The sequence below is a fragment of the Symphalangus syndactylus genome, chromosome 12, assembly GCF_028878055.3.
Source record: "Symphalangus syndactylus isolate Jambi chromosome 12, NHGRI_mSymSyn1-v2.1_pri, whole genome shotgun sequence".
In the NCBI taxonomy this organism is placed as follows: domain Eukaryota; kingdom Metazoa; phylum Chordata; class Mammalia; order Primates; family Hylobatidae; genus Symphalangus; species Symphalangus syndactylus.
Genome location: NC_072441.2, coordinates 47,611,162 through 47,628,557, shown reverse-complemented (window position 1 = coordinate 47,628,557; position 17,396 = coordinate 47,611,162). Strand labels below are relative to the sequence as shown.

At 47.5% G+C, this 17,396-nt stretch overlaps 1 protein-coding gene across 2 annotated transcripts in view; it reads left to right on the top strand.

The window, feature by feature from the left end:
* ABCA4 (ATP binding cassette subfamily A member 4) overlaps nt 1–17,396 on the top strand; it is a 135,897-nt gene that overhangs the window by 104,795 nt on the left and 13,706 nt on the right. For both annotated transcript variants that reach the window (XM_063625539.1, XM_063625538.1), the window contains 11 exons: nt 1,596–1,711; nt 2,743–2,890; nt 6,067–6,190; nt 6,521–6,650; nt 8,580–8,700; nt 9,155–9,217; nt 9,708–9,814; nt 11,835–11,976; nt 15,475–15,609; nt 16,364–16,467; nt 16,541–16,633. In XM_063625539.1, the coding sequence (XP_063481609.1) occupies nt 1,596–1,711; nt 2,743–2,890; nt 6,067–6,190; nt 6,521–6,650; nt 8,580–8,700; nt 9,155–9,217; nt 9,708–9,814; nt 11,835–11,976; nt 15,475–15,609; nt 16,364–16,467; nt 16,541–16,633 (1,283 nt within the window). The remainder of the gene's footprint in view (nt 1–1,595; nt 1,712–2,742; nt 2,891–6,066; nt 6,191–6,520; nt 6,651–8,579; nt 8,701–9,154; nt 9,218–9,707; nt 9,815–11,834; nt 11,977–15,474; nt 15,610–16,363; nt 16,468–16,540; nt 16,634–17,396) is intronic.

Here is a 17,396-nt window from a genome sequence, read left to right as displayed (position 1 = left end):
GGATTGCAGGCTGGTTATTTTGCAGAATGTCCCTTGGTCTGAGCTTGTCTGAGGTTTCCTCTTGCCCAGGTTGAGGGTGTGCATCTTGGCAGCAGTATCACTGAACAGATGCTGTGTTCTCACTGCATCCTATCAGGTAGCTTCTGATTTCAATTTGTTCTGTTACTGATGATGTTCAATTCAGTCACTTAAGAAGGTGTCTGCTGAGCTTCTTCACTGTAAAATTACTCTTTTCCCCTTTATAATAAATACAAATTTCGGGTAGAGGCACTTCAAAGATATATAAATATCCTATTCATTATACAACTTTCCATTTATTCATCCATTTACTTGTCTCTGTATGCAGTCATGGTTCGTGTGTTAATCAATGGACTATGATCCGAGACTATCACTATTTATTTTGATATTCACATTATCCCCAGTGTGGTCAGTGGGGGGCCATTGAAGCTGGCTTCTGTATCGTCTTGACTTGGGTCCTCATCCCCCGGGAGCTCCTCCATGCTCAATGGCACAGCAAGATATTCCAGGCTCATCCTTCCATTATCCCCACTCCTACCCTCTCCCCAAGAAGCCCCGGTTCCTGCCAGTGGGAAGTGGCCCTCAGAAACCAAGATCTGAGTGCTAGATATGTTCATTGCCTCTGGAGCACCATTGGTCCCAGGCCTTCTCAGTGATAGAACCGGGGAAGATATGGATGTACACACACAGGTATGCACACACCTCTATCTATAGTTCTCTATCTACCTATACATTGAACACTATGAGCTCACCAAAGCCAACTCCACAGGGCTCGTTCTAGTTTTTTGTCTTTCCTCATCTGTAACTCCCTTCTCCAACAGTGAGACACTGGCTTCTCTCACTCCCAACTCATTTATCTACCGGACCTATACACCTGAACGTCAACAGTGCCCAACTCTGCCACCATCCCCTCCCTATGCGGACGCCATCCTCTCCCTGCTCCAGCTGCCTCTGCTGCGTGCAGGTCCTCCTCGTTCTGCTCTGGGTCTGATACCCCGCACCAGATCAGCCTCCTGTAAAGATATCTTTCTCATCCCGTTGAGGCCTCCACACCCCACACCAGGTCGCCCTCTGAGGAAGCCCGTCTCTGGTTCTTGCCCTGCTCCTGACCACTGTGGCTTCTCCCCTAACCCCACTGTTGCTGTCCCCTTTCTGTGCCCAGTATAATGGCTGTAGGACTAAATTGTTTAAAAAGGGTATCATTATTTATTTGAGCTTTGTGAAGCCAAGAACTAGGCTTTAAGTTTTTCTGAATTCTGAAGACATGCTTAGAAAGAAGAATCAACAAAACTTTATGACCAATTAGAGAGAGTGAGAGACCAGGCAGGATTTTGTAATTGATCCTTTCAAAAGATACAAACTGAAGGTTCCCTTGGCAGGGAGGTAGGGCACGGGGTGGGGTAGGAGGACTAGTGACAGCTTAACATATGTTTCCCAACCAAGAACTGTTTAAAAAGCAAGTCAAATCAGAATCCCAGACCCTACGAGCTGGAGGAGCCTGGCCCCACCCCTCATTTTGCAGAGCCAGAAGCAGGTCTGAGAGGTTAAGTGACTTGCTCTCCTCTTCTCTTTCCGAGATGAATTATGCCGTGAGCGCCGGGTTGGTGGTGGGCATCTTCATCGGGTTTCAGAAGAAAGCCTACACTTCTCCAGAAAACCTTCCTGCCCTTGTGGCACTGCTCCTGCTATATGGGTAAGCCGTTTGGGCCGTTAGCTAATCCCTTTGAAGAGAAGCCTGGTGGTGGGGGTGGGGGATCATCTCCTGACAGAAAACCTGGGCTGTCCTGTGGTGGTAGCACCCACAAGTTTAGCTTCCGGCCCCAGGTAGGGTCTGAGGCTGATAACCAGGGATCTGTCTGGCTTCTGTTTCTGACTCCACCGACAGAGGTATCTCTGAGGCCTCGTCCTGTCAGCGACAATGAGAGAAGTCCCGTATGATCTGAATCTTCTGCTCAAACTGAGGCCTTGACCAAAGCCTGGGGGTCAGCCATTCCCCAGCTCCTCACCCAGCTCTGACTCTCACTCATCTGTGGCCAGTCTGTCCACCTCAGCATCCCCATGTGAACTGGCCAAGAGTTACCGCACACAGTAGAAGACTCTGGCCAAAAAACTCCTCCTGAGTCAGGGACAGAGGATGACACAGGGGTTACATCAGCAGAGTTACAGGGCCCAGCATGCAACTTTCTTTCCCACGTGTGTAAATTTGAATGAGTAACTCATGCATCTGGGCCTCAGTTTCCTCATCTGTAAAATGAAAATGGTGATCCTGGTCCTTCCTCTGTGGGCCAGCAGAGCCTTACCAGAGCATCGGTCTCCACATATTGCTCTTGGAAATAGAGAATGTGGGAACCAACCTGACTATAAGCTGTGAAGATGAGCTCACTGGGCTCATCTGAGATGACCTCAGCCGGGCTTTGCTGACCCAGGCGAGAGTGGGAGGTGTTGCAGGTTGGAGAACCCTCCTATGAATTGTACAGAGCTTTGTCGTTTACAGAGTACATACACAGCTAGCAGCCCATTTGCTCCTCACAAAACCCCATGAAGTGGTCAGGGCAGGCATCTTTATCTCCATTTAAAGTTGAGGCACAGAGACCAACAAATGGAGTATCTTTCTGGTCCCCTGGGACGCTGGCCAGGTGTAAGGGGAGTGCATTATATCTAGACGTATTGTAGGTGGAATGGAATGTGGGACTCCATCACTCTGAGTTGTCTCATTTCACACAGATGGGCGGTCATTCCCATGATGTACCCAGCATCCTTCCTGTTTGATGTCCCCAGCACAGCCTATGTGGCTTTATCTTGTGCTAATCTGTTCATTGGCATCAACAGCAGTGCTATTACCTTCATCTTGGACTTATTTGAGACTAATCGGGTGAGCATAACTTTCTTGGCTTTTTTGTTTGATTAGTAGGATAGTAGAGTATGTGTTGGTCAAGCAGAGCCAGGGGCAAGCATCGTACATGTAGCAGCTGAATGCAGATGAGTGCCACTTTCTTCCTCCCTACCCCCGACCCTCCCTCCCTTCCTTCTTTCCTTCCTTCCTTCCTCCTATCCTTCCTTCCTCCCATCCTTCCTTCCTCCCATCCTTCCTTCCTCTTTCCTTCTTCTCCTCCCTCCTTCCCCCGTCCCTCCTTCCTTCCTTTTTCATTCCTTCCTTCCTTCCTTCCTCCCTCCTTCCCTTCCGTCCTCTCTCCCTTTTTCTTTTCATCCTCCCTCCATCCTCCCTTCCTTCTTCCTTCTTTCCTTCCTATAAGCTCCTTTTTCATTTCTGTGCTCTGAATGAAATGGTTTTCTGTGTTTATTCTGCAAGCAAAACTTTATTCTTGCAATAAACTTTAAGCTTTGCTCACTCTTTCACAAAGGTTTCCTCAGGGACTTTGGGTGATGGGTTTTACACACACGCACAATACATTTCGGTGATTTCAAAATCTAAAAGTAACAAAAAGGCATACAATGAAAAAATCTCCTTCCTACCCCTGTTTCCCACTCACCCAGTTCCCTTCTCCAGAGGCAAACTCTTATTTGAGTTTCCTGTGTGCTCTGGAGACACATCAGCAGATCCCTATACGTTCTTTCTCCCACTTTCTTGTGGAAATTGTAACACTCTGACATATACTATTCCTTGGGCAAGTTAATCTTGAGGAAGAGACTGAGGATTCTCCATGCTGAATGCCTCACTTTTATGAGCTGCCAAGCCCATTTGTCCCTTCCACCTGACCTCCTTCTGTCCAGAGACAGATGGCCAAACTGAATCATAAAAAGAGGGGGAAAAAAAGAAGGCAGTCGCTGCAGGGCTGTCTTTACCCCACACTCCACACTCCCAGTCCCCACCGCTGTGTCTGAGTCCTGGCTGTGGCTGTCCTTGGAACATTTGCCTCCCCACGTGCCTGTGTCCCCAGGCGCCTCAACCTTCCCTCTCCTCATTAGCTCTTCCCAGTTCAGAGGGTGGGACCGGCCAGCACATCTGCACTGCTGCCCTGCCGCACCCACCTCCACCTGCCTCTGGGCCCCGCTGGGAAACACAGGACAAATCTGTGCAGAGGCCCCACCATGAACTGCCCAGACCCATGGCCCCCTGAGACTGACTCTTTCCAGATCTTGTTAGGGTTTTGTGGACGTTAGGCAAGTAATGAAGCCTCATCTGTCCCATGAATGATAAGAAATTCAGCATGTCAGAGTCAGACTCTGGAAAGAGGGAGGATAAGAACACAGCCCCAGCAGATGGCCAGAGCACCCAGGTGACTGAAAATGCTGCTTTGCGGAGCTGTGTTTGTCACAGGCTCACAGCCCACAAAGTGTGAAGAGTGTTCCTTCAGAATAATTAAATAGCCAGCTTAAAGCAACTCAGAACATTTTCCCCTCTGAGGCTGCACCCATTTAGCCAACACTTGCTAAGCACCTGCCTTCAAAAAGCTGGCATTTTCATGTAAATTATCAGATACACAACTGCTGTGGAAACCCCCAGTATCCCACAGGAGGCTCCCCAGCTCCCAGCAGCTGCCGCCCCCGTGCGGTCAGGAGGTCTTTACCAGCTGAACAGCACGTGCTGGGTGTGTGCTGATATAAACAAGCCTGGCCCACTCGTCCTGCCCTCCAGAGGCTCCTGTTCCAGTTGGAAAGGGACCTGCCCACGAAGTTTGCAATGATATAAGCCACAGTGTATGATCCTCCATAATACAGCGTGTGACAGAGCATCAGAGGAGTGAGGCAGATAACGCACTGCAGGCCAGAGGCAGCGGGAAGAGCCAGGCTGCAGGGGCTGGGGGAGCCGTGGTGGAGGAAGTTCAATTTCAGCCTGTAGATTTCTATTAGCCCATTTAATAAATAATGAAGTGCCTACTCTGAGCTAATCAATGTACAGGTATTTAGGAAGGACACAAAAATAATTAGGACGCAGTGCCCACCCTCCAGGGGCCCACTGATTAGTAGAGAAAGCAGGCAGATTTTAAAAAAATTAATCATGAGAATGTGATAAGTGCTGGGAGAGAGGAATGGATACTTTCTCATGGGAATCTTGGAAGGCTTGTAAGAGAAGGCACTCTCTGAGCCAGCTGTCTAAAAAAGAACAGGAATCTTTCAGAAAGCAGAAGGGAAAAGAGCATTCTTTCCTGCTTGGAGCAATAGGTAACATTCTGCACATGCCCAGGCCTAGAGGCCAAAGAGCACAGTGATTCCAGAAAGAGTGGGCAGACAGGGTAGGCAGGGAATGATGAGGTAATGAGGGCACAGGTGTGGAGGCTGGAGAGGGAGGAGGTTGTGGGACAGGGAGGAGCCAGATGGAATGGACAGCTGTGGCCCAGCCAGGAGCTATGCTGGCCTCGTAACCCTCGGTGTCCCTTCTATTTTCTCAAGGGAGGCTCTGCCCAACATGCCAAGTCCGACCACTTGAAAACAAGTCCCTGGCTTAACACAGACCCCAGAGAGAGTCTCCAGCCCTCCTCTCCCTAGACAATGGTAGTTGCCCCGTGAGGGGCTGAAAAGCAGAGCTGGAGATGGCTCAGGGCCTGCTGTCCCCCTGCAGCTGCTGTTAACAAATGAATTGAGGGCTCCTGTTGTTTCAAAGTGAGTCTGCAGGGAGAGCTCCCGAAGTGGACAGCAGGAGGGCTGCAGCTTCTCTGCACATTCCTGCTGTCATCCCCAGAGTCACCTAGGGGAGGGGTAAGGGCAGTAATGCAGGTTCCTCACAGTTAGCCTCGGTGCCCACATGGTACTGAGCATAGTAAATGTTTAGAAGATGCTGCCTGGCTAGACAAAGGGGCAGCTCCCGCCCACTAGAAACTTGCAGGGAGCCCCAGTCCTTGATTGGTCATTAATTGATTAGCTCCTTGGCCTGGCCTTGAGGCACTGCTTGTAAGTACTTCATGACCTCCATGGCAAACCCATTATGCTCTGCTGGACAAATCCCTCCAGGGGCCAGTCTGGCTGCAAGGACTCTCGGTCTGCAGGCCTTCCCCTGTGCTGTCCTGTGAGAGCATCCGGGCCCCACCTGCTGAAGAGAGGGGTGGGTGGGCTTTGCCCGTTTCCAACAGTCCTACTTCTCTGTTTCAGACGCTGCTGAGGTTCAACGCTGTGCTGAGGAAGCTGCTCATTATCTTCCCCCACTTCTGCCTGGGCCGGGGCCTCATTGACCTTGCACTGAGCCAGGCTGTGACAGATGTCTATGCCCGGTTTGGTGGGTGGTAGCCAAGGCCCGTGGAGCATGGGCCCTGGGTCCAAAGCTGGGAGGGCTACCGGGGGGCTCCTGCATCAGACCGTGGCAGGGGCTAGTGCTGGGAGGGGACCTTGTTAGGCTGGAAGTGTCCTGCCAGCTAGAGGGGATTAGGGTGCCTCTGTTTCCATGGCTGGGGAGCACAGGAGGGATGGAGGGCAGCCCAGAGGAGGCGGGTGTTTGGCTCTTGCTCAGTTCCCACATAAGGCTTGGTCTAGTGGGCCTTGTGCTGTGGCCAGGTCTGTGGGGTGAGCTGGGGCGGCTGAAGTGGACTCAATTCCTGTTGATGCCCAGGTGAGGAGCACTCTGCAAATCCATTCCACTGGGACCTGATTGGGAAGAACCTGTTTGCCATGGTGGCGGAAGGGGTAGTGTACTTCCTCCTGACACTCCTGGTCCAGCGCCACTTCTTCCTCTCCCAATGGTACGTCCATGCCACACCCTGGGGCCAGTGGGCAGCTCAGGGCATCCACAACTGGACCTTATACCCACACGGTCATCTCTTTCCTCAGGAGCCCCACTCCACGGTGTTTTTTTTTACATTCTCAAAGCCTGGCTTTTCTCCAATAATACAAGTAGAGAATTGGGTTAAAATAGGCATATTCAAATATGTGAAGAGCATCCACTTTAAAATATTTAAAATGCAGTGCTATTAATTTCAATTGCTGATATTTAATCCTTCTCATTTAATTACCAAATGTGTATTTTGATTAGATGATAGTATTGCAAATAACAATGGTTACGGAATATCCAAAGTACTAGGAAATAGACTAATGTATTTATGAGAGAAGAGCCACAGCAGGCCCCTTTGCTAATTAGAGATTTGGGAGCATGGGAGTAACATGGGAGCCATGTGGAGGGGTGCGGGCAGTGATCACGACCTCCCGCTCCTGGAGGAAGGTGGGTAGCTGCCCACCCTGACTTTTGACCAGGGCTTCTCAAATGCCAGGTTAGCTGGCAATTGCCATTCTTCCACAGGCTCTTCCTGAAGCTGGGTGGGCCCCTGCCTTACTCCCCTCTGCAATCCAGGCCTACCTTTATTGTCCTTACGCAGGGGCCTGAATTGCCAAGCAGCAGCCTTTCCTAGCAAGCTTTCCCCAATAGTGTTTTGTTTCTTAACTTTTCCTCCTCTCAGGCTGAGTGTGGTCACCTGCAAATAGATTCCAAGGACTTGGTTTTATGTTTTGATCCACAGGGAATTGATTTATTGGAAATGAATCTGCCTTTCTACTCACAGGACTGTGAGAGGTGAATGAGATCACAGGTGTCAACACACTCCTAATGAAACAGGATACACAAGCAGTTCTAGTTATGGGAGACAGTGTCAGGAATTGTTGTCCTTGGCACCCTCAGCCCTTGCAGACCCTTTCTGCAGCCTTGGCCATACCTTTTAGAGGCCTTTGTGTGGGAGAGAGCGGGTCGGGAGGTTGACTACCCAAATTGACTCATTAGCTTCAAACTCTGATGTCAACACATTTGAATGAGTCCTGCCTGCCTTAGGGCCTAAAGAGGACCAGAGAAGTACACCATAGTCCCTGGCTTCCAGAAGGTCAGGGAGGGTTTCAAAGAAGAGGCTGTGTCTTTAAGAATGGGAAAGATTCCATTTGGTGGGGCAGGTGGAGGAGAACATTGAGGGACTGGAAACACATGAGGAGGCTGGGAGACGGGAATGACCAATAGGACTGGGAACCAGGGGGAGATGCCAATTGCTGACAGAGGAGTTAGTGCAAGAGGTAAGTGAGAAGGGTAGGTGGGGCTGGATTGCAGGGCGGTAACTACAGCTGCAGAGGGAGGGCTTCAACCTACAGCTGATGGGGAACCACAGAAGGTTTTGAGGCATGAGGTGGCCTGATGACAACTCTGTTTTGGAAAGGTGGAGTTGGCAGGGCAGACTGGAGGAAGTGGGGGGCTCGGAGGTTAGTAACTACCCCTTACTGAGTGCTTGCTGTAGAGGCAGCGTTTTAGTCCTGACGGTGCTCCCAGGCCCTAAGTCTTTACTCTGTGCCAGGCACTGTGCGGAGTTCGTCTTCAGCACAATCCTATGAGACAGGTATTGTTACCCCCTCCTCCTCACATGGTTGAAGTAGGCAAGGTTCAGAGAGGTCCAATGCCCAAGATCACACATGAGGAGGCCGGGACTGGAACCCAAGGCTGACTCTGGACATGAGCACTTGACCTCTCTACCTAACGCCTAATGCCTCTCCTACTGGGAGCCCTTTTTAGAATTTAAGTCTTAAAGGATGGAAGCCCAGAAGGAAGCAGAAGCAAGGAAATGGAAGAGAGGTCCAATGGAAAGGACAGTGCCAAGGACACTGTACAGCCAGCCCAATCCTGACCCATTTTCTTCATCTAGGATTGCTCAGCCCCCTAAGGAGCCCATTGTTGATGAAGACGATGATGTGGCTGAAGAAAGACAAAGAATTATTACTGGTGGAAATAAAACTGACATCTTAAGGCTACATGAACTAACCAAGGTAAGGGAATGGGTATGAGTTTGGAGGTGCTGGTTAGATCCACAGTTGGCGTGATGTTGCCATTTTCCTTCTATAGAACAATTGATATGCTTATGCAAGCAATTTGGTTTCCTAGTTTTATGTGGGGTCATCCTCTCTGTGTTAAAACTTGTCTTCCAAGAACATCTAATTCCAATGTGTGTTCCCTGCTATTCATCTCGGGCACTGACTCAGGGCCTCAGTGAGAATCACTCCAGCTGAGCATCACTCCCTTTTCTGTGTTCCATTTCTGCAGAGCATGGGTCAGCTTCAAGATGTCTCAGTACTCACTACACCTCTGTGCCTGCCCATGTCAATATGTAACCTCCTAGTGCTGGTAGTTTTCTCCTAAACCATCCTTTGCTCTTTGTTCCCTCTTCTCCTCCTTGCTCTAACTCTGTCTCAGTTCTCAGTCTGATTTCTTCGTATCTTGCAGATTTATCCAGGCACCTCCAGCCCGGCAGTGGACAGGCTGTGTGTCGGAGTTCGCCCTGGAGAGGTGAGTACTCTGCAGACCACATGTGAAAGGCTTCCGAATATCAGCTCTTGTGCCTGCCTCTCCTCCCCATAAGGCAGAGCTATTCAATAGGAACATAATGCCATAATGCAAGTCACATATGTAATTTTAAATCTTCCACTAGCCACATGAGAAAAGTAAAAAGAAAATAGGTAAAATTAATTTCACTAGTATTTTTTATTTTACTCAATATATCCAAAATATTATTTCAACATGTAATTAATAGAAAACCTTATTAATGAAATATTTGACAATTTTTTGTTGTTTTTAAGTCTTTGAATCTTTACACTCAGGGCCCATGTCAACTGGGACTTAGATATGTTTCAAGTTCTCAGTAGCCACACATGGCTCGTGGCCTCTGATGGCAGCCCAGGTCTAAAATGCCTCCCTCAGCTCACATACTTACCCTGGGGCCTGACATTTTAGACCTTCTGGGTCTCTAGGGCCAGGCTAGCTATGTGTTTTCTCCTAGTGCTTTGGCCTCCTGGGAGTGAATGGTGCCGGCAAAACAACCACATTCAAGATGCTCACTGGGGACACCACAGTGACCTCAGGGGATGCCACCGTAGCAGGCAAGAGGTGAGTATCCTGCTCCTCCTGTCTCAGGGAGTCTCTCACAGGTCCTGTGAGAAGAATAGGAAGGGTGATCATCAGACCCTATACTAGGGTGGCTCTGAGGCCCTGAAAGATCTGTACAGAGAAGGAGGCCTCCCAGAGAGCATGGCCCAAAAAGCCCAACACATAGACCCCCTGGAAAATGGAACTGAATTGTGATGGTTAAGAGATTCCTCTGTTGGGATGGATTCTTGGAAAGACCTGGGAAGCACTAAGTGTGTGGTTCTTAATCTTTTAGAGGTCATGGAACATTTTAAGCATCTGATGAATATTTGTAGCCTATTCCTGTAAAAATGCACCATTGCTTCCCATTACCTCCCTCCACACATTTTTGCAAAAGTTTCAGGGAATTTACCGAGCCCCAGGTCACATTTATGATCCTGCAGGAGCTCTTGAATCCCAGGTTAAGAACCCCTGTGATGAATGAAGCATCCTTCCTCCGGGCTGAGTTTCTAGATAGGGGCTCATGCATGGGCCCTTGGGGTAGCCTAACCTGCATTGCCTATTTGTAGGCTGATCCTTGGCTTTGCTAGACCAAGGAGCATGGAGGGAAAACTGGCATGTGCCCTTGGATTCTGGAGGGTGACTGCAGCTGCCTGTAATAAAATGTGTTTAAACAGACTGGTCCCCTATGGGCAGGACAGAGAGGATGAGCTCTCACTTGTCTGCCTCTTTCCTGGCTGCAGGAAAAGCTTGAACAGTAAAACTTCAGCACACACAATAGAGGTGCCCAGAGGAAGTCTCTGCCCTGGTTTATAAGTGGAGTTAGGTGCTGCTGACATCTGTCCAGCATCTGCTTGACTGGGGCCTCTTTCTCTCCCCTGAAAGCCATCCTCAGCATGGCCCAATGTCCAGTGGGCATGAAGAGTCCTGAGCATGCTTCACTGGCTCAGACAGGATGAATTTGGTTCTTTGGCCTCCATAGCCAGCCCTACTGGGTTTACAGAAAAGGGACAGGCAGGGGTGAAGCCAGGTCATGGCTGAGTCTATCTCAACAGATCCAGCTTCACCTGCAAGTGACCATGCAGGTGACTTCCTGATTGTGACAAAAGGAGTCATGGCAGGGTGGAGGAGGGGAAAGATATCATAGAATTTTCCATGAGCACATTTATGAGACATCAAGTTACAACTGTGTCCAAGTGAGGGTCTGACGTCCAGAAGGTAAAACTGAGCTGGATGCTAGAAAGAAACTATAGGTTTAAGACACAGAATTGGGATTATCTGGTAGGGTAGCTCCCGCTAATTTGGAAATGTACCCTATTTGCTTCCCTGAGTAGTTTTAATTGGCCCAGCCATGCCTTTGGTGGCTTTTGTCATTGTGGGGAACTGCAATGGTCTCTCTCTGTACCATCCATCCTTTATTCATAGACTCTAAGCTATAAGAAGAAAAGGATGACATTAGACTAAATGCCTATGTATAGTTTATTTTCCATCTTGGCAATATATTTTTTTAGTGAGGGCGAATATATTAGCCAAAGGGAGTTGGTGGAACTCAACTCACTCTACCCCTGCTCCCTGTAGGCCTCTCGCTGTGGGTAGTCATCTGACTGGCTCCTCTTTCATTGCTATCTTTGCCAATAAATACAGATAGAGAAGTTTACTTCCATTGGGACACATCCATCTTTTCTAGTTACTTCCCAAATGTCTGAAAATTATTGAAAAATCATGAATCATTTTCTTAAACCTGATCTTCCCTCTGTTTTTACACTCACATTTGAGGTGATCTGATCCAAAATGAAAGCTGACTTTTGGCGTAACAGGGATTCAATTAATCCTAGACATGGAAACGTGGAAGAATCTGACAGGATTCAGTTTCTAACCAAGGGGCCCCTGTTTTGATTCCCAAATATCCCATGCATTTCTGATGCCAAATAGGAGAAGAGAAGAAGCAACTTCCTTTTCCCATTGGCAGAAGCTTCTCCAGCCCTAGCTCTATGGTCATCCCTCCTTGAAGGATACTCAGTAATTGCTTTTTTTCTTGCAGTATTTTAACGAATATTTCTGAAGTCCATCAAAATATGGGCTACTGTCCTCAGTTTGATGCAATTGATGAGCTGCTCACAGGACGAGAACATCTTTACCTTTATGCCCGGCTTCGAGGTGTACCAGCAGAGGAAATCGAAAAGGTGAAAAATGGTTTGTTGTGGCCACATTGGAGTCTGGTTAATTACAAGCCTGTTTCATGAGAGTACATTCTCTTGGAGATGAGAAACTGAAGCGTGCTATTCATTCATTCATTCATTCCAACAAATGTTTACTATGTGTCTACTGTGTGCCAAGTACTGTTCTAGAAGCCAGAGGTGTAGCAGTGAACAAGACAGACAAAAAAAAATCCCCACTCTCATATCTAACAAAATGATGTATGCATTTATCTTTTGACTCAGCAATCACACTTCTAAGAGTTTATCCTGAAGATGCATCTCCCACAGTACAAAATGAATATGTATAAGGTGATCCATTGCATTTGTAATTGCAAAATGCTGGAAGTTACCTAAATGTTTAGTCATTGTAGATTGGCTGAATAATTTATGGTACAGACACACAATAAAGTCTTATGCAACTATAAAAAAGAAAAAGAAAAATCTCAGTAAACTGATATGGAGATATTTCCAGTAAATACTGTTAAATGAAAAAAAGCAAAGTGGAAAACAGAACATATAGAATGCTACTTTGTATGTAAGAAAGAAGGAAAAACAAGAAAGTAAACTTATGTCTGCTTACCTTTGCAAATAGAACATAGAAAGGATAAACCAGAAAACAATGAATTTGGTGATCAACAAGAAGAAAATTGGAAGAAAGAAAAATGGGAGGAAATAATACTTCTGGGGATATATTTTTGTATAGTTTTAATTTTTGGAAGCATGTTAATGTTCCACATATTCAAAAAAAATCAGTAAGAATGGGAAGTAGGCAAAAATGAAAACAAAAAGAAAACCTAACACTGACAGCAAACTAAATAAACTAACCTAATTTTATTTCAAATAAATATCATAATCTTGCAAAAGGGGGATAGAGCTAATACAAACAACTGCTGAACACAGTGTTTGACTCTATATCCTCATTCTTGGGCAGGGTGGAGTGGGGGGGAAGAACTACAAACAATTTCTGAGTTCTTTTTAGTTTGTTTTTTATAGTGGTATAGGCAAAGTGATTCTGAAAATTTTAGATGTGTTACAGGATTAAATAAATTAATAAGTGTTTTGATGTTATTGGGACCCAGAATTCTCACTGTGGAAGAAAGGACTTACAAATATTGAAAAGGGAAAAGCAAGAAAGAACTGTGAGGTCATGGACTGGAACTGGAGATAGCACTGGGAATTCAGGAATATTTATATGCTTGTGTTTGTGGATGCATGCAGATGTGTTCATGTTTCATGCACATAGGCATGTATATATATACATATATTTGCATGTGTGTATCTGTCTTCTGAAAGGCTCAAGAAACAAAAACACCCCAGTAGCCATGAGCACACTGAGTGCTCAGACTTTTAATAACATTCCCCACTAAAAGTAACCCTGATTCCTCCAGTAAATGATAAATTCCAGGGCTGGAATGGCATAGGTATAAAATGAACCTGGAATATCTTATGCCAGAAAGTAAGGAAGTGCTTTTAAAAAAAAAATAACGGGCTGGGCATGGTGGCTCACACCTGTAATCGCAGCACTTTGGGAGGCCAAGGTAGGAAGATCGCTTGAGCCCAGGAGTTCCAGATTAGCCTGTGCAACATAGGGAGATCCTGTCTCTACAAAAAATTAGCAAACAAATTAGCTGGGCCTGGTGGTGCATGCCTATAGTCCTATCTACTCAGGTGGCTGAGGTGGGAGGAATGCTTGAGCCTGGGAGGTTGAGGCTGCAGTGAGCTGTGATCAAGTCACTGCTCTCCAGCCTGGGAAACAGAGCAAGACTCTGTCTCTTAAAATAATAATAATATAATTTTAAAGAAATGAAAGTATCTCTGTACAGATTGCTTATTGGTTACAAGAGAGAAACATAGTAATTTTACAATGGAGAAATTAGATAGCACCTTAACTGGGTGATAAAAATTAACATCTACAATGGAGAAATTAGGCAGCACCTTAACTGAGTGATCAAAATTAAGCATAAGGGGCAGATGGACATCTCATGCCCCGAGATGTGATACCCTGTGAAGGACACAATTTCACTTATGTAGAATCCAGATTGGAGATATGTAAACTGAATCTTATCATGAGGAAACATCTGACAATCTCCAAAGAAGGAATATTCCTTAAAAAAAAAAAAAAGGAGACTGTATTCTTCAAAAATAAAAGTCATAAAAGACAAAGAAAGAGCTATGGAAATATCTCTGATTGCAGGAGGCTAAATAGGCATAATGACTGAATAACAGACAATAGACTACATCTTGTGCAGAAGAGAAAAAAAATGATAGAAGGATATTATTGGACCAACTGACAAAACTGAACTATGAACAGTAGATTAGGTAAATGTATCATAACATTAAGTTTACTGACATTGATAATGTACTGTGGTTATGTAAGAGAAGATCTCTATTCTTAGGAAATATGCCCTGAAGTATTTAGGAGTGAAGGGCTGTGATGAGTAACTTACCCTCAAATGGGTCACAAAAAATTGTATGTGTGTGAGAGAGAAGGGTTTATTAGTTAATAATTCCATGAACTATTTTTATTCTTATATGTTCGTATGAGTTTGAAACTATTTCCAAATAAAAAGTTAAAAATGGAGCTTACATTCTAGTGGGAGGGATAGACGATCTATAGATAAATAGATAAAATATCCAGCACATTAGAGAGTGAAAAGTCCTCAGGGAAAAGTAATGCAGGGAAGAACTGTTGGGGCAGGGTTTGCACTTTGAGGTAGGGTGGCCCAGGGAGAGCCTGCAGAGGAGAGAACATGAATGAAGAACTAGAGGTGAGAGAAGGAGCCATGTGCACACCTAGGGAGGAACATTCCAGGCACGGGGGACTAGTACAGAAGGCAGAAGCATGATGAGCTTGCCTCCAGTGGCTTCCCTAGATCTCCTCCTGCGCATGTGCACACACACCTGGTGTCTCTGTCATCGTTCCCTCACAGCACTGTCACGATCTGCCAGTATTCTGTTTATTTTGACTGTCACCTCCCCACAGTCTGAGGACAGCAGCAATGGCTGTGTTCACATTGTTCTCCAGTGCCTGGTTCGGTGCCCGGCGTATGGTCAGTGCTCCATAAGTATGTGTCGGATGCACAAGGCTTTGGGTGTAACCCTCTTGAGGGGTGGGATCAACAGGTCTGGGACTCACCGTCTTCTCAAACAGACCCTTCCTCCTCCACTCCTAGCCATGGTCCAGGACGCTGGGCGAGACCCACTGTCTTGCTGTTTGTAAGGCTGAAGTCCATTTCTCAGGGGGTTATACCCAACAGATGCTGAGCTGATCAGGCCACTCTGGGATCCAAGACACAGAGTGAAGGAGCCCCTGTCTGGCACCTGAAGCACGTGCCAGAGGACAGGAGCCAGCAGGAGCCTGTTTCAGCCTAGCTGGGGCTTTCATTCTGGAGGCATGAGATCTGGTAGCCCAAGGCTTTGAACTGGGGGAGGTTTGGGGTGTTTGCTTGTCTTCTCCAAATGGCATTTCTTTCTCTTCCCTAGGTTGCAAACTGGAGTATTAAGAGCCTGGGCCTGACTGCCTACGCCGACTGCCTGGCTGGCACGTACAGTGGGGGCAACAAGCGGAAACTGTCCACAGCCATCGCGCTCATTGGCTGCCCACCGCTGGTGCTGCTGGTAACTGAGGGCTTGGGCCGCACCAAGGGCTTAAACCAAGTGCTGTGTCTCTTGGGTTGGGGAAATAGGTTCTGGGTCGGCAGATTTAGAAACTGCAGTAATTTGGCTTTAGTCTGGACTGTTTCCTGTGTTGCTCATTTTGAGCGATCAGCCCAGTGTTTGGTTCACACAGCTCTGGAGAAAAACAAGTCATGGCACAGCCTTGACTTGGGACTGCACACATCCTGCGTTCCCAGGATGTCTCCTGTGGGGCCATCGGCTCACAGCCAGGAAGTCCAGCCCGCTCTGCAGCCTGTCAGTGTCTGGTCCCCATACAGGAGCACTGAGCTGGGTCAAAGGCTCCTGAGCCAGGCCAGGCCTGAGGCCATGCCCATGCAGCCCAGGGATCATGAGGGCACAGGGCACAGGACATAGCGGGAACCAAGGAAGTGACCCGAGTGACCTCCCTGCCTCCTGACAAATGTATTTGCAGGATTTTCTTTTTTTGAGGAGAATTCTGTCATTGCCTTAATCCACTTTAATCCCCTCGTGGGCTGAAATGGGCCCAGGGTGGACACCATGCTTCTTTACTCTCGGATCCACCTCCTGTCTTCCGTACCCTACACCAGGGTACCCCTGTCTTGCTCAAGTGAGGGGAGTGACTGTGTGCGCCTTCTGTCAGCTCATCCTCCACAAGGGAGCCAGCCCAGGGGGAAGCAGTAATCAGAAGGGCCAGCTCCCAGCCTGTGCCCCCAACCTTCTTTCCACCCCCCAGGACGAGCCCACCACAGGGATGGACCCCCAGGCACGCCGCATGCTGTGGAACGTCATCGTGAGCATCATCAGAGAAGGGAGGGCTGTGGTCCTCACATCCCACAGGCAAGAGATTCCCAGGCCTGGGGAAGGTGGGTGGGAATCCTCCCCTGCTCACCTCCTCTCTCCTGCCCCACAGCATGGAAGAATGTGAAGCGCTGTGTACCCGGCTGGCCATCATGGTAAATGGCGCCTTTCGATGTATGGGCACCATTCAGCATCTCAAGTCCAAGTAAGCAGATGGTGGGGCGTGCCCCTTGTTGCCTTCTGTGGATCCAACTGGATCCTGTGTTCTCCATTGACACTTGGAAGAGTCCTGCTGCCCCGTCATCCCCTGGGGCAGAGGCAGGTGGTGGCTGGGCCTCATTCTCCAGCAGCAGATGGAGAAGGCCGTTATGCTAATAAGAAACTCCTCTATATTGGCCTAATTTCCTGTGGTCGAAGACTCGCCCCAGTATCTGGATGGGGCGTCTGATCAGGATGCATGCAGAGCCTGGCTGGGATGAGGGAGGGCCACTACCACTGCCTCAGTATTCCACCACTTACCCCAACAGATCCAGGACCTGTGGCCTATTTACTAAGAGTCCACTCCAATGTGGGAGTGGTTAGGAGACCAACTGGCTTGAGGACCCGTTTTTGTTTTTAGAGTATTGTATGCTTTTGAATTTGAAAAAAGACCATATGTTATACAACAGACCAACCAATGCCAGTAATCTTGAATAGGATTATCCTTATCCTGTACCCACACATTGTAAACTATTGTAGATAATTCCTTATTGTTAAGAGTTTGCATGCCAAACCTAACAGTTTAAGATTATCAGCATATTGCCATGCTCATTCACATTCTGATATGCTTTATAACCTAGAAAAGAGCAGAGTTACAATTACTCATTTATTTAACACTTATTAAGAGCTCAGAATATAAGTCACTAAGCTGGTTGGTGGGAGGAAGAGCACATAACCCACCTTATCTATGCTGAAGTGCATAATCCTGA